General features: G+C 38.2%; 1 protein-coding gene across 5 annotated transcripts in view; it reads right to left on the bottom strand.

The window, feature by feature from the left end:
* Positions 1-19,312, bottom strand: part of CDC27 (cell division cycle 27) — a 56,797-nt gene extending 37,485 nt beyond the window's left edge. For 4 of the 5 annotated variants that reach the window (XR_009537552.1, XM_060134226.1, XM_060134224.1 and 1 more), the window contains exons 1-2: positions 19,190-19,312; positions 7,462-7,537 (exon numbers count right to left, since the gene is read on the bottom strand). Coding sequence is in view for 4 of the 5 variants with exons in the window: in XM_060134226.1 (XP_059990209.1) it covers positions 7,462-7,537; positions 19,190-19,216 (103 nt within the window). In the remaining variant the exon portion in view is untranslated. The remainder of the gene's footprint in view (positions 1-7,461; positions 7,538-19,189) is intronic. The other variant, XM_060134225.1, reaches the window with a different exon arrangement.
* Between the last annotated feature and the right edge of the window lie 2,464 nt (positions 19,313-21,776).

Consider the following 21,776-nt stretch of genomic DNA (forward strand, 5'->3'; position numbering starts at 1 on the left):
GATAGAAAGAAAGAGGGGAAAATCTGTTCTGTGCTTCTAAAAATGGGTTATGTAATAATATCAAGGCGCTGAGGGATCATCTAAGCCAGTGGTTCCTGAAGTGTGGTCCCTATACCAGCATCAGCATGACTTTGGAGCTTGTTAGAAATGGAAGTTCTTGGGCCCCATATCAGCTCAGACCCCTAAAATCAGTAATTCTGGGAGTGGAGACCAGTAATCTGTGCTGTAATAAACCCTTCAGGTGATTTTGATGCATGCTAAAGTTTGAGAATCACTGTTTTAAAGTACAGATAAACTTGCCACATCTTCCTGAAAAGTTAACTCAAAGATGTGGGATAAAAAAGTAATTTGAAATTTTCCTGTTATAAAGATTTTCCTTTTGCTTTTCTTTTCTTTCTTTCTTCTTTTTTTTGCTGTTGTTGTTGTATGTCATGTATGTGCAAGCAAAACCCAACAGAACCCTTCTTCTCTGGTCCATTTTATTTTTCATGAAACCCTAGTATAAAAAACAGTGTACAATAAATGACATGTAGTAAATGATAAGAAATTTTAGCATATATGTGTTAATAGGATCTATAGTAGTATCTGTGATTCAGAAGCAAAAAAATGAATGAGGAGCTCTACTGCAGTGGGAACAAACTGTTAATTTCATTGAAATACAAGTGCTAATTCACATAAGTTAGAAAGTGTGATTTCTTATAGATTTTGCAAAGGCCTAGTTTCTTGTCATCTAAAAAAGTAAGCTTTTAAAAACTAGTTATACCAATAAACAATGGCTCCCAAAAACTAGTTCAACTTTCAGCTAAAAAAATGCTTTATCAAATGTTTGTTTACAAACACTTATGTTTAGGTCCATTTTTCACTGTAGTAAAATTTCCTAATACTGAAACTCCTCTTCTTACAAACAGTTTAGGCTTCAAATATAGGTTAGGTCATTTAATAAAAGCCCAAAATAATTAAGAGGAGCTTAAGCTTGCATCCTTCAGGGACATTTCCATCAAATGGGAAGATGAATTAGTCCCTCAGTGCTTTCACACACACAATATTTGGTATAAAGATACCAAATATTGTGTGTGTGATTTTAGTGTCATACTGCAACTACTTTTTTGAAGTGTGATGACTTAAAAACTATATGTTTAAGTGAGATTATAGATTGGAGGTTTAAGCAAATCTTAAGCTTAATGAAACTATAAGATAGTGAAGTAAATCCAGAACAACTTGAAGGGTTGTAAAACACATGGAGAGACATGGGTGGTTTTTGAGGCTTCCCAGAAATAACTTGACAGCCCCAAACATAGCTAGTGAACCAGCAGTAAGTGGCTATAATAAATCTAAAAAAGGTAGAGTACTGACAAATAGATTTCATCTGGAACAGTAACGCCAACTGACTGACAGTGGCTGCCTCAAGTACTAAACTCAGAAAAATTTTAAGGTTGATCATGGCTTTGCCAGTAAGTGTGCAAAGATCAAAATACCAGGATCTGGAAATAGTTATAGATGTCTGCATGACATTTATTTGCCATCCTTTATTAACAGCCTTAATTAAAATATGTGATTGGGAATTATATGGTGCATAATATACAACTGGCCCTCTGTAGCTGCAGGTTCTGCACCTGGAGTTGGTTGAATCTGCAGATGCAGAACCCATGGGTGGTCCTGAGATGGCTGTGTTTTATAAACAGGAATAAAGTAAACACTGATTCCACAAAGTTACTCTTAAAGTAATAAATCAATCATGTATGAGTTAAATTAAGGTACATCCATGTGATTAAACACTCTACAGCTGTCAAAAAAAAAAACTGACAAAGATTTCCAGGATGCATTGTTAGGTGAAAAAACAAACAGAAAGTTACAGAACAATACTGAAAGTCCTCTTCTTACAAACAGGTTAGGCTTCAAATATAGGTTAGGTCATTTAATATGAGCCCAAAATAATTAAGAGGAGCTTAAAGCCTGCATCCTTCACATACATTTCCATCAAATGGGAAGATGAATTAGTCCCTCAGTGCTTTTAAATCAGACAGACACCTCTTCTTCATGTTGGCTTATAATCTAAATGAGCAGCCTTTTCCAAAATGTACCAGTTTTGGTAAGACTTAAAAAAGTCTGTTGAGGTGAGTGTTCTCTACCTAGCCTTGATAAACTCTACAAATACCACAGAGAACTCCTTAGAGGTTAGAGCACTCTGCTTGCCACCCTCTCAAAAACTCTGATGTTATAAGTATTCAAAGGGCATAAAACCTATGGAATCATCTATGATTTGTGATACACATTTCATCTTTTTTAAGATTTTTTTTGCTGTGGACCATTTTTTAAAGTCTTTATTGAATTTTGTTACAATATCACTTCCGTGGGTTTTTTTGGGTTTTTTTTAAATGTTTTGTTTTTTTGGCTGCAAGGCCAAAATGTGGGATCTTAACTCCCCCACCAGGGATCGAACCCACACCCCTTGCATTGGAAGGCAAAGTCTTAACCACTGGACCACCAGGGAAGTCCCTACACATTTCATCTTAATTATCTTTTAAGTTCTCACATCACCTACAGACAGTATAGCACATGGATTAGAGTAATGACCCTACAGCCAAACCGCTTGAGTTCGGATTTTCGCACTACCACTTATTAGCTATGTGACTTATTAGGGCAAGTTAACTTCTCTGACCCTCTGTTTTTTCATCTGTAAAATAAGGATATAGTGATACCTACTTCTAAGTACTTAGTGCTGTTAGAATTAAATGAGTTAATATATACGTACTTTGGATAGCACCTGACACATAGTAAGAGCTCTAGGTGCCATTATTAAATTATTATTATTGACTTCCTAAATTTGCAATACCTGAGTAGTCATCTGACATTCATGTGGGGTACATATACACGACACTGAGCCACAAACTCAAGTAATTCCGTTTTATCACTTTTTTTGCTGTTTCCAAATGCCTGGGCGCTGTACTTTACATATATGATTTGTTCCACCCTTCAGAGTCATTTCTGTTGTTGAACACTTCACCTACATATAAAACTTCAGTATTTTAATACTATTCTTAATTTTTATTTTCTCTATATTTGTTCACCTCCTAAACTTCAGTACTAACTGGTTTTATACTTGTTGTATATGATGGGGGTTAATATTTTTTAATACTTTGAAAATATGCTTGGAGTAAATACACCACAGATAAGAGGGCTGGAGGAACTTTTAAAAGGCTCCTTAGTGTTTGAGGGGGAAATGACAATACATAAGGAGAAAGCAGACAGCCAGATTGTGCAGGGCTTTGCAAGCTATGTAAAGATTTAGGGATAAATTATTATAGCTATTATAGATCTCTAAAGCGTTTTGAGAAGGAAAGTAAAGAGAATGGGTTGATTTGGGAGGGGGAAAGGGAAGCGGCAGGAAAGAGTAAATATGGGAAGATCAGTTAGGAAGCTTTTCTAAGACATATTGGTGTCAGATTACAGTGGGAACGTTATGAATCCAGTTTTGCATGAATTGAGTTTGATGTATGTGATGTTTGTGTGAAACATCTAAGTTAATGCATTGAAACAGTTGAGTCTTGGATTTAAAAAGTTCGTTGGGAAGATGAGAGTCTTAATTCACTAACACCTAACGAAAATGAAAACTATGATGATTAAAAAAAAATAGCATTGGGAGTTCCCTGGTGGCCTAGTGGTCAGGATTCCAGGCTTTCATGGCCGTGGTCTGGGTTCAATCCCTGGCCAGGGAACTGAGATCCCGCAAGCTGCACGGCATGGCAAATGAACGAATGAGTGAATGAATGAATTGAATATATAAATAAATAAAGAGAATATTAAAACAAAAAAAGCATCATATTTTTCACCAGTAAGAATTTAATGATGACAGTAAAAGAGTAGGCCAATGGGCCAGATATCCTTTCTGTCCCCCCATATGACAAAGTGACTTGAATTTTTAGCAACAAGATAACATTTATCAAATTTTCCACAGGCAATGGCCTAAAAATGATACAATATGCCATATCTTTAGAAGTATTTGGAAAACTTCCCTCAATGATGACCTTAACATAACTGTGTAAGTAATTTTTTTTAAATGTTGCCATTTGCAGTCACATATTTCTGTGAGTTTGGGCTCTCAATATAATGGTTAAGACAGAGAAGAGAACCAGATGCTGAACCTTTTACTCTGATTCAGTTCTCTTCAACTAAGCCCAATTTATGGAGATCACTATACTCAATGCAATTTCTACATCTGGCCCATTAATCATTAAGACAGGTAGAAACCTGGTGAACAATGGTCTTAGTTCCTTCATTTCTAAAATGGTAATAGCAATGTCTATTTTATAGGATTGTTGAAGACTAAATAAGGAATTAATATTAAGTACTCAGAGTCCTACTACACAGTAAGAAATCAATAAATGGTAGAATTACTGTTATTATTATTGAGCTGGGATAGTATCTACTCCCATTGCACTTAAATTCTAAAATCTTCCCTCATAGAAATATAGTCAAACAGAGTAGTTAGGTTCTATATTGAGAGAAACTAACAATGAGCAACTTTCCAAGTGTTAAGCACGGTATCAGACACAGGTAGTAAGAGGATTAAACAGCTTTATGTGGATTAATTTGGAAACCTGCCTCAATTCTATGGGAAAACCTGTTCATCTAAATTTGAAACCACTAATTTGCAATCTTTTGGAACCTAACTATAATAAACTAGAAACTGCCTACCCTTTAATAAACAAATTTAAAAAAAGAAAGAAGTGTAAGTCAGCAAAAATGGGGGCTTGCCTAGGTATCAATGAAAATATATATAAATAGATTATCCACAATCAACCTTGCTTTTACATAATCGAGCAGAATAGGGCAATCTATTATATTACCTTCTTTCTAAGCCTCTCACTGTTCTAAATCTTTTCATTTGGACCTCAGACTTCTGCTCAACAGATCTTCCCTCACTTTCCTCACTGAACTCCTGTTCTCCCCTGAGGACCTGTCGGCACTCCCAAAGGGATGCTAATTCCCTCCTATCCCACAGTAAGGTTGGTTTCCTCCTTGCTTCTCACAACTTTTTCCAAGCATTACCCTTTGTCCTTCTGTGAAATTCCTTCCTCCTGAGATTCATACCTTCTCCTTATAACTCTCAGTTACTAAATTCAAGACATTCTGCTTCATTAACGAAAGAATTCTGCACCTCATTCACAGTCTTCCTCTCCTAAGTTATTCTCATATATCTCCCAATTCAACTTCATCTGGACTTCCAGTACCTCTCTAAAACCTCTTATTTACCAATCCCTTCCTGTGTTAACTTTCCTATGTAGTTTACATTTCCTGGTCCACATCTTGCCTGTATTCTTAATGTTCTTATCCCTTGTCCCTTTTTGACACATGCCTAGCAAACCCCTAATATCTACCTTCTATGCCTGCAGTTGGGTTACTAAGCACTTTATTTGAGTAAAATCATATAACTGAGCAGAAAGGTTCCACTACTAGTTCATGCAGACACACAAAAAAACTCACCTACAATCATAAAAAAAATTAAAAATTTTGGTAAGTAATCCAATGGGAGGTTACTCAAAAAGTGGGAAAACTGAGTTAAACACTGGAGTAAAAAGAAGGCAGCACTGTTCCTGGTTAAGAAGGCTTTAAGATAGTAACATGTCAGTACTTGCTAAATTAATTCATAGACTTATATAGGTCCGCACTGATCAAAATATTTGTGAAATTTCAAAGCAGTAGTAAAATACACATGAAAAAAATAAAGAATTAAAAAAAGGGTAAAGACTTCTTAGCAAAGAAAGAATTGGGAAAAAAATGATGGGAGATAGGCGCTATTAGATATTAAAAGACAATATAAAGTGTTAATAATAAAACAGTATGATACTGAATTAAAAACAGAAAATTAACTAATGAAAGAAAGGAGAGGTTCTGGGGACAGAGCAAAACATTTTTTAAAAATCTAATACATGAGAACCTGTTGTATAGCACAGGGAACTCCACTTCATTTTACAGCAGAAACTAACACAACATTGTAAAACAACTATACCTCAATAAAAAATAAATAAATAAAAATTTTAAAAATAAAATAAAAATTTAATATAAAACCAAGTAAGATACCATGTGGGGCAGGGGGGAAATTATTTAATAAATAACATGGACCAAACTAAGTAATAATACTATGATAAAAATTTTTTAAATATTTTATTTATTTATTTATTTGGTTATGTCAGATCTTAGTTGTAGCAGAAATTTTTAAAAACTTTTTTTAAACTACCAAGAACTGTATGTTTATTGAGTTGCAGAAAGATGACAATTTTCCAGCTATTGGAGCAATAGGAGAAAGTTTAAATGACACAACTGATGAGTTCAACTACATAACAATTTAAAATACCAGATTAATAAAAATCAATAGAATTAAGATTAAAAGGCAAAGAATCTGGAGCAAATATGCAATAAACAAAGATACAGCTCACAGAAATAGGAATACATTTAAAATAAACACTTGAGAAAATACCCAGAATCCTTCACAGTTATAAACATGCAAGACAAAATACCTCACAATTTTCCAGTAAGCAAAAATACATAATAATGGTAAATCTGATATTGATAGGACTATGAAGAAGTCTTACACTATTGGTGACACCTTGATTATCACACCTCTCTCTGCTGGGTTATCAACTGGGCAAAAAGTAATTTGTTGTAGAACTGATCACACCTTTTGACTCATAAATTCCATTTTAGAGTATATAACCCAAGGAAATGACTTAAAAGAAAAGTCGTACATAATTATCTATCTTAGCATCTTAGAAAGAGGATTATAATAATTAATGACAGAAACAAAACACACATTACCAGCTAATGTTTACTGAGCATTTATTACCATGCCAGAAGGCTGTGCCAAATGCTTTAAATATACTACTTCATTCTTCAATTCTATGAGACAGTTACTATTATCTTTACTTTGTAGATGAGAAATCTGAAATAATCAGACATTAAGTAACTTGCCCACAGTATACTACTGCATGTTTAAGTGACAGGGTTAGGGTTTGTACTAAGGCTGTAGGCTCAAAACCCATGCTCTAAGCCACAGAATATAGACTGTAATAAAAAACCTGGGAAAAAATACCTAAAGACGGGGAACATGATTATGTAAACCATAGCATAAAACCCAAAGCAACTCTACACAGTTATTAAAAGTAGCATATAAGGAGCTACACAGACACTCGGAAATATTTTTATGAACTAGTGTCAATCATAAAGATAAAACAAAAGTGATACCCAGGGGACTTCCCTGGCGGTCCAGTGGTTAAGACTCCGTGCTTCCAATACAGGGGCCACGGGTTCTATTCCTGGTCGGGAACTAAGATCCCACATACCGCGTGGCGTGGCCAAAAAAAAAAAAAGGAATACCCAGAATCTTGTTACAGTCATAAAAAGTGATGGAATTCCATATATTTTATTCTTTTACAGTTCTATAGAAATGAACAGATTACAAACCTTCTGCATATAGTCGCTCTGCGAGGAAAACTGCATCTCTGTAAGCATAGTGGTTTAGTGCTTGCCATATAGCAGCCTGTAAGTGGAGGAAAAAGAACATAAATATACAAACATAGAGAGTTTCAAGGTAACTCTTAGCACAGAGCCTTGCATATAATACTCAAATTAACATGTCTAAATTAAGTAATAAAACCTCACTGCCCACAGTGCAAACTCCATAACATATTAGATAAGGCTCTTCACTGTATGGCTCCTAACATATCTGAATTTACTCACTCAACTCCCCATGAAATTTTAGACCGCTATGTCTCTGTACTTCCTTTTCCTTCACTGGGGAATGTGGGCTCCTTCACCTACCTCCTCTTATAAATTCCTCATCCCTATAGACCCAGCTTAAATAATATCTACTTCATAAAGCTTTCTTCACTGGAGAGCTCTAATATTCATTTATTCAATAAATATTTACTGAGTGCCTACTATGTGCCAGCACTTTCTAGACTCTAGGCACACAATAAATAACAAATAGTTTCTGTTCTCATAGAGTGCATTTTAGTGTTACTCCTGTCTAGATCAGTGGCTATCAACCCTTTCTTGTGGTGCTCTACCTCAAATCCACTGAATCACAATCTCTGGAAGTTGGGATTGAGTTTAGACATCCTTATTTTTAAACCTTTTTACTGGTAAGCATTCAGGGTTCAGAACGATTCTTCTACTTTCTAGGTAAGTAGTTCTGTCTCCTTTTATAGTATACTCTTTTGAAAAACTTATAAAGCTATGGACCTCCTCCCCAGAAAAAAGCACATGGACATATATACAGAAAATGTGTATACAGTGTGTGGGGTTCACAAATACCTTGGTTCATTAAGAATCACTGGTCTAGCTGATGGGAGACAGTATTAGAGCCCAATACATAAAAGGTGTTCAATAAATATTTATGGAATTCAATTCAGATACTTGAAAGGGGAAGAGACAAGTTACTGACCTAGAAACATGCTTTCTCTTTTGCATATTAGAGACTACAGCAGTACTAGTGCCTTGAGGAGCATTGCCGCTGCCAGGACTAGGAGAGGTACTCCTTGTTTGAAACTCAAAAAGTCTTTCACTATACAAGGTCAGAAACGTTGGGTAAGTATACATGAAATAACAATTGTACTGGTAAATCAATCTGGGTAAGTTATGGATTTAAAAGATTTTAATGGGCTGGTTAGTGAATCTAACCATCATTTATAGAACTGCACATAAAGAAAAGTACCTAGGGTCTATCCCCTCTTTCCTAGTCCCAGTCTGTAACAGAATCTTCTTTCCTGTAAACTTTTATTTTCCTAAGTGGTTTTTCTACCTACAGGCTACAATGTAATCCATCCTGTCCCAGAATTCCTCAAACAAAAACATCATCACTGCTAAACAGGAGACAATAGTGAGAGGCTTGGGTTCAAATTCATGTTCCATGACTTACTAGTTCTGTGTCTTGGGCAAGTAACAATGTCTCTTAAGACTCAGTCTCTTAATTTAAAACATAAGACTCCAATAAAGTACACAATGGTTCCTAGCACATACCTAATAATTACTCAATATATTTTAGCTGCTGCCCTCATCATTATCACTATCATGTCTTCTTCCCTGATCAAAACTTGCTAATGATTCCTCTTGGATAGCCCCACAAAGTTTACACAATAAACATCTACAGAACAAAGCTCCATCAGTCCCTAAACATCAGCTGTATTTTCATATTTCAGAGTCTTCACCTCTGTTTGGGCTGTCCTTTGTCTTTAACTTCTATCTCCTGAAATTTGTCATCCTTTCTTCAAAATTCAGCTTACATGGTCTCTTCCTTTCATGAAGCCTTCACTGATCTATCCCATGCAATATTAATTACTCCATTCTATGAGGTCCTAGACAATTTTGTTTATACTTTTTAAAAAAATATCAGGCTTTTTATTAGATTTGGTTATATTATTTGGTTAACCAGGTTGCAACTTCTTGCGGGCAAAAGCCAGATTCTATTTTTCTCTATAATTCCCTGGTTATCCTACTTAACTAAGTTATTTCCCTAGTTATCCTAGATAACTGTCTTCAAACATAGAGAATGCTTGGGCTTCCCTGGTGACGCAGTGGTTGAGAGTCTGCCTGCCGATGCAGGGGATACGGGTTCGTGCCCTGGTCCAGGAGGATCCCACATGCCGCAGAGCGGCTGGGCCCGTGAGCCATGGCCGCTGAGCCTGCGCGTCCGGAGCCTGTGCTCCGCAACGGGAGAGGCCACAACAGTGAGAGGCCCGCGTACAAAAACAAAACAAAACAAAAACATAGTGAATGCTCAATAAAGTTTGTTGAATGAATGTTTTAAAACTCTGAATCTATTTTCCACTTACTGACCTGTAAACTTTTAGTAACCCAATCTGGAAGTAAAATATAAGATATTCCTATAAACATTATTAAAACATTAATGTTGGCAATATAAAAAAATACAAAATAACATCCAGCTGTCTCTTCCTTGATACAATAAGAAAACATTATAAAGGAACCAAGAATCTGGTAAGGAGATAAGGGTCAGTCTGACCGAGGGGTTGGAATACATCAGATTTGGGGGCAATAAAATCTCTCAGTGGTGTGATCTATAAATACCTGGAAGATAACCAGATTTTTCTGGTAAATGGCAGCTGAGATCATGTCTCCATACTACTTGGATCATTTTCCTTATCATCTTATTCAATATGCCTGCCACCTCTGAAATACATCATTCATCCATTTGGTAAATATTTATTGAGCATCTACTTTGTTTGCTATATGATCCTGATTGCAGTAAAAAAAAAAAAACAACAACATAAAAAACGTAACCAATTTGAGAAAATCAAGTTCTTCAGGTAGGTTACACAAAGCCTTAACATTTTGAATTTTCAGGTATTTACTGACAATGAGAAATGTCGGGTATTATTCTACAGGCACCTATCTGGTCATTGTCATTGTGCTCACTGTGCTTTTGTTTTCTTATCAAACAGCCAGAAAGCTGAACCTTTGAACAAAAATATGTGGTGTTAGCAAGGAGTGAATAACAGCAGGTTTTAAACATACTACAGAATCACTGCTATCTAATCTGTATTTCCTCTATACTACAACACAACAAAGAGACAGATGAAAGATAATGCAATAAACTGTGTTTTCCTCAGAGAATTTCAACATTTGGATAGAATAACTCAAAAAAAAGTCATTCAGAAAACAACAGCTAAAGGGTATTCAAACCTAATGTGACTCAATTATTTCTTGAATACTTAATATGATCTCCACACCTCAATCCAAGGCAGATAAAGATCCCTCGGACACTAATCTAGATGACCAAATCAATTCTCTGACCTTTAGCTTTAATCATCTGTAAAATAAGGATAACAATACTTACCTCTGAGATAAGCCTAGCACAGTGACTGGCTAAATTCTAAACCCCCCAAAGAACTGATCTGGCCTTCTGGTGTTCTACCAGATCATATATGACCTAGGGTTCTGAAACTATGCCTACAGGTATCTTTCAAAATGATACTCATTTATTTCATTTTATTAAAAAATTTTTTAAATTAATTTATTTATTGGCTGCGATGGGTCTTCGTTGCTGCGCATGGGCTCTCTCTAGTTGCATCGAGTGGAGTCTACTCTTCATTGTGGTGTTCAGGCTGCTCATTGCAGTGGCTTCTCTTTCTGCAGAGCAAGGGCTCTAGGTGCGTGGGCTTCAGTAGTTGTGGCACACGGGCTTAGCTGCTCCGAGGCATGTGGGATCTTCCCGGACCAGGGCTCGAACCCGTGTCTCCTGCATTGGCAGGGGGATTCTTAACCACTGCGCCACCAGGGAAGCCCCGATACTCATTTAAATTAGGCAACTGCAGTAATAATGAAAGGAAGAAACTTAATAAACATTTACTTTTTTTTTTTTTTTTTTTTTTTTGGTGTGGCATGTGGGATCTTAGTTCCCCGACCAGAGATCAAACCTGCGCCTCCTGCATTGGAAGCGCAGAGTCTTAACCACTGCACTTAGGGGACTGCCAGGGAAGTCCCCTAAACATTTACTTTTAAAGGCAGACCATTTTTTCCCTGGATTACTTTAAGAGTGTCTTACTTAGCCCCTCTGAATTCTTTTCTACCCTATGATCAATTCTCTCCCTATGAGCTTTTCACAAGTCAGATTTGATCATATCACCCCTTTGCTTAAAATCCTTCAATGGCTTCTCACTGTTCTTAATGATAAAAGCAAAAGCCACCAAACTAGGCAGTGTGGTATAGTCTGTACCTACCTCTTCTGTTCATCTTGCATCATATTTTCTCATGCTTTCCATGCTACCACAACGACCTTCTTTCAGCTCCTCAAATCTGCCATGTTATCCTTTTGCCACAGGTCCTTTAAACATACAGTTCATTTTGCCTGGCACACCCCCTTCCTTTCCTTCAAAATATGCAAATTCTAGTCATTCTTTGGACTTCTTTCCCAGGGAAGGCTTTTTTAGGACACCCAGATGCGGTTAGGCATCCTTATACACTCTGATGACACCAAGTACCTTTCCTTTGCAATACTTCTCACTGTTTTAATTTTACACATATTTAGAAGAGTATGTGAATAATGTCTTCCTCACTATAATATAAACTCTAGAAAGGTAGGGACTACATCTGTTTTTGCTCACTATATACTCCCAGCATTTATTATGTACTTTTTTTTTTTTTTTTTGCGGTATGCGGGCCTCTCACTGTTGCGGCCTCTCCCGTTGCGGAGCACAGGATCCGGACGCGCAGGCTCATCAGCCATGGCTCACAGGCCCAGCCGCTCCGCGGCATGTGGGATCTTCCCAGACCGGGGCACGAACCCGTGTCCCCTGCATCGGCAGTTAGACTCTCAACCACTGCGCCACCAGGGAAGCCCTATTATGTACTTTTTAAGTAGGTGCTTTAACTAATGTATGGTGAATGAATAAACAAATGGCCTTTGAACTCTGGCAGTCCTCCCACTGTTAGCATTTTATGTTAGTCTTAGCCTTAAGTTTTTCTGTATTATTATATGTCCAATAGTTAAGGATCTCTGGAAATCTCGAAAGAAACTCCATGGTACATAGAATTATTTTTGTAATGCAAATAATTACCACCTAATTACTCCTTTATAAAACATGGGGATTTCCTAAGAACCTACTAAAAGAACATGGTGAAGAGAAAGAATATACCCAGGATTTGATGTTGGAGACCTGTGTGCAAATGTGTGTGCCAGCACTTTCAGCAGTGTGACTCTGGGGAATTATTTAACGTTTCTCAGCCTCAATTTCCTCATGTGAAAAATGGAACTCTATTTTTGGACTTGTGTGGGTTAAATGAAATGATATGGTGCTCCTGGTATACTGACTGGCACACATTAGGCACTTAAAACCTTTTGCTTTTCCAGCTCTTAATATAAACAAATTCAATAAATATAATTTATAGTTTGTGTTATGTAACATCTCTCATTATATCTGCCACAGTTGTTTATTTTGTAACATATAAGCCACACACACACACAAAAATAGATTCTGAAGAACCTAGGGCCAGGACAGGAATAAAGACGCAGACGTAGAGAATGGACTTGAGCACACAGGGAAGGGGAAGGGTAAGCTGGGGCGAAGTGAGAGAGTGGCATGGATACATATACACTACCAAATGTAAAATAGATAGCTAGTGGGAAGCAGCCGCATAGCACAGGGAGATCAGCTCGGTGCTTTGTGACTACCTAGAGGGGTGAGATAGGGAGGGTGGGAGGGAGACGCAAGAGGGAGGAGATATGGGGATATATGTATATGTATAGCTAATTCACTTTGTTATACAGCAGAAACTAACACACCATTGTAAAGCAATTATACTCCAATAAAGATGCTGAAAAAATAAAGTAAAATAACTAAAAAAAAAAAAAAAGACCCAATGATTGATTCACCAGCTACATTAGTGATATTGATCACCACGAAAATTTGGCACATTAATATTGTGGCCCAAAACTCCTAGAACTTTGACTTTCTGTCTTTTTAAAATTAAATAAATGAAAGAGAAAAAAAGTATCATATTCAAGAGTTGTATCCATTTCTGATTTAAAATCAAGTTTTGCTCAGAACAACATCATTCCTTTATCACCAATTCTTAAGAGGGTCAGAAAGAGACAGTGAAGGCAGGCAACAAAAACTCCCATACATCCCAGAAGTAAAACTTGCCACATAACAGCTTTCATCACCACTCTGCTCCAGCATCTGAGTGATGGTATGTATCTCTTTTGGGGGAATGGAGTGGGGAATAAACTATTTTCTAAAGCATTACAAATTGGTAGCTCATGACAGACAGGGTTAAGATTAGCCCCCTTGTTATTCATCTACTGCTCAACTGCTGGTGTAAACCTGCCCATAAAAGAATATCACTCAGTGAATCACTTCAGGAGTTCTACAAAGTAAAGCCACATACATGGACGAAATGCTGCGAAAGGTTATGAAGCCAAACAGAGCAACACCCACCGACCCCAAAAAAAAGTTTAAAAGAGAAATCCTACTGATTAAATTAATGGGTCAGTCCTAGGCTACAGTGATTTTAAAGATAATTAAATCAACACCACAGAAATGAAATGGCAAAGTTCCTTACTTGCTTGCTCTTCTTAAATATAAAATATTATTTTAAATATAAACAAACCTCTGTAAGTTGTACAACTAATTCAGACTTAAATGTGACCACATAGATTGTTTTGTGTTATTCTTGTTTTTGTCAAAAAAGGAAATAGTTTTCTTTTAGATTATAAAAGATCTTTTTTTAGATCATAAAAGAAATGAACAATATAAGAAGGTATGAAGAAAAAAAATCACTGTGGAATTTTCCTATTATACATTACAATCTAATTTCTAGAATTCTAATTTAGTTCAGGTCTACATCAGTGGTTCTCAGTCTGGGCAATTTTGCCCCCCAAAAGGACATGTAGTGATGTCTGGGGGGCATCTTTGGTTGTCACAAACAGAGGGGACATCTAGTGGGTAGAGGCCAGGGATGCTGCAAAACACTCTACAATACACAGGACAGTACCCCTACAACAAAAAATTAGCTTGCTCAAAACATCAATAGTGCCAAGATTGAGAAACCCTGATATACATTACCATGTAACTGGATTTCTCTACTAGCCTGTATGTCTCCTTAAATCTTGTCTTGTCCCTCCTTCCCAATAGCATCAGATTAATTTTTCCAAAGCAGTGCTTTCATTACATAATTTTTCTGTTGAAAAACCTATAATGGCTATTTATTACCAACAAATTAAATCTAAACTCCTCAGCCTGGATGTTAAGTCCCCTGTAACCTGATTCTACTTGGCTAGCAAAACCTTATCTTTTCCTCCTCTATTTCCATCCTAGCCAATGCTATAGTTTTATTATTTTCCTGTTCCTAAACACCATTCTCAACGTTGGGTTCTTGCTCATGCCATTCCATGCCAAGAATATTCTCTCTTCCCTACCAGTTCAAACCCTTTCCACCTTCTAAAGCTTTAAGTTCTACTCCTTCAAGAAACCGTTCCCATTTTTCCAGTCTACAAGGATCTCTCTTTCCTGTATTTATTGTTATCTGTGCAATCACATACTGACTTGTAACATTATCCAGTTGTTCCTGTTAAGTATACTTATCTTCCCAACAAGACTAGACCCCTCAAAAGATTAGAGGTTACATATCCACATTTCTACTGGTTGGTTTCACAAATATCTCCAACTCAATTTGTTCACAACAGAATTCTTAATTGTCCTCCTTCAAATTTGTCTCCTCTCAAAGAATTCTCCATTTATTAAATGGTGCCCCCAAAATTAAATCCAGGTAGCTGTTCTTGATCCCCCCACAAACAATCAATTTCCATGTCTCATTGGTTCTTCCTCTAAAACATCTCTTGAATTTATCTACTTCTTTCCTACTTCACTGCTACCACTTTAGTCTAGGTTACCTTCATCCTAAGACTGTGTTTACTTTTGCCTCCTTCCTCCCTGACCTTTCACGTATAGTAGCCAGAGAGATCTTAAAATCTATATCAGATAGTGTCAACCCATGGCTGAAAATCCTTCAGTGATTCCCCATTACAGTTAGAATGAAAACTGAACTCCTTATAATGGCCTTCCATTACTATGCAACTCCAGCCACACTGGCCCTCTTTCAGTTCTTCCAATGCCAAGTTCTGCTGTGTCTTAGGCACTTTGCACATGCTGTTTTCTCTGCTTGTAATGCTCTTCAAACTACTGTTTCCTTCTCAAACTTTGAACTCAGGTTCAATGTTATTTGCTCAAAAGGAACTTTCCTAACATCCTTTTTAGAGTAGGTGTTAGAATGTCTTTTATCTGTGCTTGGCACATAGCAGGTGCATAACAGTCTTCCCAATTTGATTTTTTTCATTGAGGCTGCTTCTGAACATTGATGGTCCAATTGCAGATCTGACTTAGGTCAGGACCCTCCTATTAGGTCTCTCTCCTAACACCCTATTTATAGTGCCCTTCTTATCACAGTTTATAATTATTAATTTGTGATTATTTGTCTCATGCTTTCTCTATATATAAGCACAAAGGCTATATCGGGATACTAGTCCATAAAGGAATTACTACATATTTGTAACGACTTCCCCCTCTACCTCCCCATCCCAAAGCTTATTCTCCCAGTTCAGGTACTATGTAGCACTGTCTTCAAGACACTATATTGGACCTAAATATAATGTAATCTGTTTTCCAAAAGAAAATTTTATAAACAAAATGTTTCAGCTAACTTGAATATATAAATTTTTTCAATGAAGATCAAATAGTCAAATGCCTATTGATTTATCAATTTAGTTACATACATATATTTTTTAAAAGCATAAAATATATTTAGGAATTTCATTTTTTTCTACTCTCGTTGGATAACACAGCTTTATTGAAAAGCCATTACGGGGGGTGGTGGGAATCATCTAACACAATTTTCCTGAATACACTACCTTCAATTCTATTACTTGAAAATGGTACCTTATGAATCCACGTTAGATGCTGTCCCTGTTCATCTTATCCCAAGCCAAAAGTATTCCTTCACTATCTAATAATCTCTAAAACAATATTATATGTGTAAAGCACCCACTTACTATACTGCTTACTAAGGTGATTTTTACAACTTCATCCAACACTTCTGTGATGTCCTACCCCCAGGAATAACTGATAAATCTACATAAAATGTCTTTTTAAAAATCAATTTCATCAGGTGAATTTTATAAACATGCAAATTAGCATGGATTCAAGTCACTTAGGCTAGTGTGTCTTCCCTAAATAGTTATTTTAAAAATAAAACAATTGACAGAATTTCTGCCTCATAATAGGAGAGATTTTTTGCAAAGACTCAAAGTAACAATTTCCTATAAGAGATAATTTGGAGCACTTATATTTAGGCTTATGTGACATATCAACCTGGGTATTCCATGTTAAAACTTTAAAAAAAGAAAAAGCAAAAAACAGTTGCTCATCTTTTCTCTCAACTTTTTCCTATGCCTAGTAATACCTCAAACCCTGAGGCATCCCTAGAAAGGAAACGCTTTTTCAACTTACTCTCATTCCTCTACAAATACATGCAATCGCTTATCATAGTTTAAAAAAAAAAAGTATCTTATTTAGTTGTTCTATTTTTATTTTCTTCCTTACTCTTCTTTCCTGTTTTCAGCACTATCCCTGCTCAGTTTATCTTTATCATCGTAGCCAAAGTTGCTTGTTCCTCCTACTGCTCCAGATCCCTTCTTTTTTTTTTTTTTTTTTTTTTTGCGGTACATGGGCCTCTCACTATTGTGGCCTGTCCTGTTGCGGAGCACAGGCTCTGGACACGCAGGCCCAGTGGCCATGGCTCACGGGCCCAGCCACTCCGCGGCATGTGGGATCTTCCTGGACCGGGGCACGAACCCGTGTCCCCTGCATCGGCAGGCGGACTCTCAACCACTGCGCCACCAGGGAAGCCCCCAGATCCCTTCTTGAATGACTTCTTATCCTAAAAATTATAACCAAAATTCTCACCTAGCTATATCCTAAAACTTCTTACCTCTGTCCCCAAATCTAATAAACAAAGGTAGTGTGCGTGGGGGGGGGGGAGACAAATTTGACTCTTAAGCCTTAAAAATACCTAAATGCATTACTGCTAAGAGTACTTTAAGGAAAAAGAGAAAACCTGATGGGTACTATCAAGGAGTTGGCTACATGTTTCTTTTCTTCTCCATGTTTTTATGCAAGTTGAAATTGTTATTAAAAAGTGGTTATAGGCTAGCAATAAAACTAGTTTATCATTTTAGAAGCTGTACCTATAGGGCAAATGTATCATTAATTATTAAGACAAAATAACAAAAATATGAAACAGAAATTAAACAACTTGAGTGATCTGCTTATCCATTTAAGAGTATAGATAGCAACTTCTAATTTCATGTTAGGCCTCAAAAAAAAAAATCTTAAAAAGAGATTCTTCACTAGTAAGAGAAATTTGGATGGAAAGAAATAGCTTTGAAAGCACCAGTATAATGTACAAACAGGTAAACTTCCTAAGACAGAATCCCACATTACATTAATTAAAAAACGAATAGCTGCTATATGTAAAGAGCTGGAGAAGGAGCCAACTAGGAGAAGTTGGTATTTCATCCTGTGAAGAAAAATTAAGGAAATATGGAAGGAGTGATGTATTAAAATATTTACTATTTGACATCACAGGTCTTTAAGGGCAATATGAAGCAATTTCTAAAATCGGTTTGCTTTATAACTTCAAAATAAAGAAAGCCCATGACTCAATGACAGCAGTTGATAGAGGTCAACTCTTCTAATTAAGTCAAAGATCACAGGATAGGGTGAAAGTCTCACAGACCTGGTCCATCACCAAGGGACAAAAGATTCAGTTTCTTCAGATGGCGGGGGGGAAATGACTTGGCACTGCTTCACACACTTAAAAATCCAATAGTGCTTCTTCCATGCCAACAGAGCACTGTGCGTCAAAGCATACCTTGGTGTGGTATGGATGGAAAAACCATCATTTGTCTTTCATTTTCTGAACGCCTTGTAAACAGGCACAATAAAACACTCCTCATCCCCCTCACAGGTCATGGAAAAAATCCAATTTGCCGTTTCCACCCTCTCCCCTTGTATAGGTGCTTGCGCCTCGGCACTGGGCCTCGGGGCTCTCTTCGCAGATCATTGTCCAGAGGGAAATTTACTGAGCGAGAAAAGCAACGTGGACTCTAAAGTCTGTTACCAAAATAGAAATTAGTATTAAAAACACCGATCCTACCCTCCCTCCACCCTCTCACAGAAAACAAAAACAAAACCAACACTCGTCCTGCAAACTTGCCCCACCGTTATGAAGATCGTACAAGCGCTGATCAAACGTGCCTCCCAAACATCCTTAGGCAAGAGAGCACCTGGGGCGAGTTGTCGGCCCCTCATCCCTCACGCCGGCCGGGGCCCAGCCGCTGGGCTGACAGGAGGGGCTCACCGGACGCTGGCCCAGGGAGAAATGAGGTATTATTGCCGAACTCCGCTCACACCCAGGGGAAGAAGTAACGTAGGGCCAGAGGTAACACGGCTGAGGTTGCGGGCAAGGCCTCGGAACTAACGAGAAGACAGGCAGGAGCCGGCGTGAGGGTAGGCGGGAGAAGCAGCTGGGCCTAGGCCGCACCAGGCCGCGGAGTGGCCATACGCTGCTTCTCGACCGAGGCTGAGAGCCAAGCCTCAGAGAAGACGGTTACCATTACCTGGACAGGTTCCTGCAGCACCGTCATCCTGGAGGCTCAGGCCCACTTTCTGCAGTGCCTCAGGCCCCCCCCGTAGCGGCTCCGGCCCGGCCAGCCCCGGCTCATTTAAACTCACCAGCAACCGTTACCGGGGGATGGGGGAAGCCGAGCGTTTGCCGAGCACCTCCGAGCGGGACACGGAAAAACCCGAAGTGGAGAGACCCGCGCGGGAGCCAGACGAAAAGGCCCGAAGGAGACCGGAAATACCCGAGGTGAATCAGCGGAGGAGGAGACCGTTGCCGGAAGTTGTCGAGGACTACCGGAGACTACCGAGTGTGATCCACAGCGTAGGTTCCTCTTCTCGGCCACGCCTTCCTTCACGCACGCCACGCCCCATCGGCCACCCAAGGCTGGGGCACGCCTCATCGACACCAATAGGCTGGGCGTGGCGTGCGGGAGTCCGCTGGGAGCCTTACGTGGCCGGGCCGAGGTCTCGGTTCGCCATTCAACCTTGCTGGATTAATTGGTGCGTGGTAGATTAAGCAAAGAGTTAAACTCGAGAGTTTGGGGCTGACTTTAATTAATCAAGAAGTATCTGTCTGTTGAGTTTAGGTCGTTCATCCATTCCAGAACTACCTATTCATGGCTCAAAGGGAAATAGGAAATTGGAAAGATTGCCATTCTTCAAAGATTTAGTATGACCTCTGTCCTGAAAGAGATTACGGTCTGTTTAACGAAAAGTAATGTAACAAAGAATGCTACATTATGTGGTGCCCATTATAAGTGACATAAAAATTCAGAGGAAAGGGAAATTAATTAGCATTGAGATGAAGAAAGTTTCAGACTTCAACTGGATTTTGAAGGGTGGGTAGACTTAGAAGAAATGAAAGGAGAAAGTGAAAGAATGCAGAATGAGATCAATCTGGTAAGAGTTAAGACATTAACTGGAAATGAGTATTTAGGTGGCCAGATCACGGAAAATCTCAGGAGAGCAGAAATTTTTATTCTTGTTAAGAGAGGCGTTGTGGTGTGTTGGGAAATCCGGAGGTTGGATTTGAATTTTATCTCTGGCACTAACTTAGCTTTAGGTCCTTAGGCAAGTCACAATCTCTCTGAACTTCTATTTCCTTAGTCTGAAAAAACACCGTTAAGAGAACTACGTATATTAATGTATGTGACTGTGTCTAACACACATAAGAGGCTCTCAGATTTCCTTCTTGCTCCCCCTACCCCCGAAATGTGTGAACAGGGAACTATTAAAATTTTGGTTTTTGGTAGATGAGAAAAAGTCTCTGCAATATTTTTTTAATTGAAGTATAGTTGATTTACAATATCATGTTGGTTTCAGGTGTACAGCAAAGTGATTCAGATATATTTTCTTTTTTCAGATTATTTTTCCACTATAGGTTATTACAAGATACTGAATATAGGTCCCTGTGATATACAGTAAATCCTTGTTGCTTATTTTGTGTATAGTAGTTTGTATCTACTAATCCCACACACCTAATTTCTCCCTCTCTTCCTCCCTTTCCCCTTTGGTAACCATATGGTTGAAGAAAACAGTTTTTAAAGGTTGCTGTCCTAATGAGGACATCTCTAGGGTAGATGTGGGACTCAATGGTATATTCCATTTGTGTGGAAATTTCCCTTTCTGGTTCTCACATTTTATGCAGATAAAATCAGATTAGAATGGGTCACTCCCTTCCTTTGGGTGATGTTGCAGGGGAGTGTTTTGTTTTAAACACCAGTTGACAGAGCTATAACCTTTACCACCAGCCATCTCTAGTCACTGCTTGTGTACTTATAGCCCCATAAAGGGTAGGTGCTAAGGTGATTTTATGCCATATGCCCTGTTCTGTTAGCAGGATTATGCTGGATGAATTAGAGTGGAAATAGTGTTCTACACTGTCCAGTGTGGTAGCCACTAGCTACAGTTTAGTTAAATTCAAGTGAAATTAAAAATGAAGCTCTTCAGATGCCCTAGCCACATTCTGAGGACTCAATACACTTATGTGGCTAGCGACTCCCATACTGGATAGCATAGATACAGAATATTACCATCGTTGGCTTGATTAGGGCTGGAAGATCCAAGATGGCTTCACTCACATGTTTGGGGCCTTGGTGCTGGCTGTTGGCTGAGCCCCTCATTTCTCCTCCACATGACCTCTCATCAGTCAGTAGTCTAATCCTAGCTTCTTGACTTGGCGGCTGGCAACCAAGAAGGAAAAACGGATGCAGTGAGACCCCTTAAGGCCTAGGTCTGTAAGTCAAACCCCATCACTTCTTATTGGTCAGATTAAGACACAGGGCCAGCCTGTGTCTCAACAGGAGGACATGGGAGGAATGGCAAAGTGACACTGCAAAAGGCTTGTGCCATGGGAGGATTGACCATCTTTGAGATGAGAGACTGGCAGTGGGAATGGAAAGACAGGGGTGGGTAAGCGATATTACTCTTAAAATGTGATGTTTTAACTGAACACAGCACTCCAGATTTAGTCAAATGAATTCAGAAGGCAATAGGACTATTGCTTTTACTATCTGGATTACTTCTATTAAAGTGGACTAAAGTTGTATGTGCATAACAGTCACATGACTGCTCATGCTAAGT

The sequence above is a fragment of the Lagenorhynchus albirostris genome, chromosome 20, assembly GCF_949774975.1.
Source record: "Lagenorhynchus albirostris chromosome 20, mLagAlb1.1, whole genome shotgun sequence".
NCBI lineage: Eukaryota > Metazoa > Chordata > Mammalia > Artiodactyla > Delphinidae > Lagenorhynchus > Lagenorhynchus albirostris.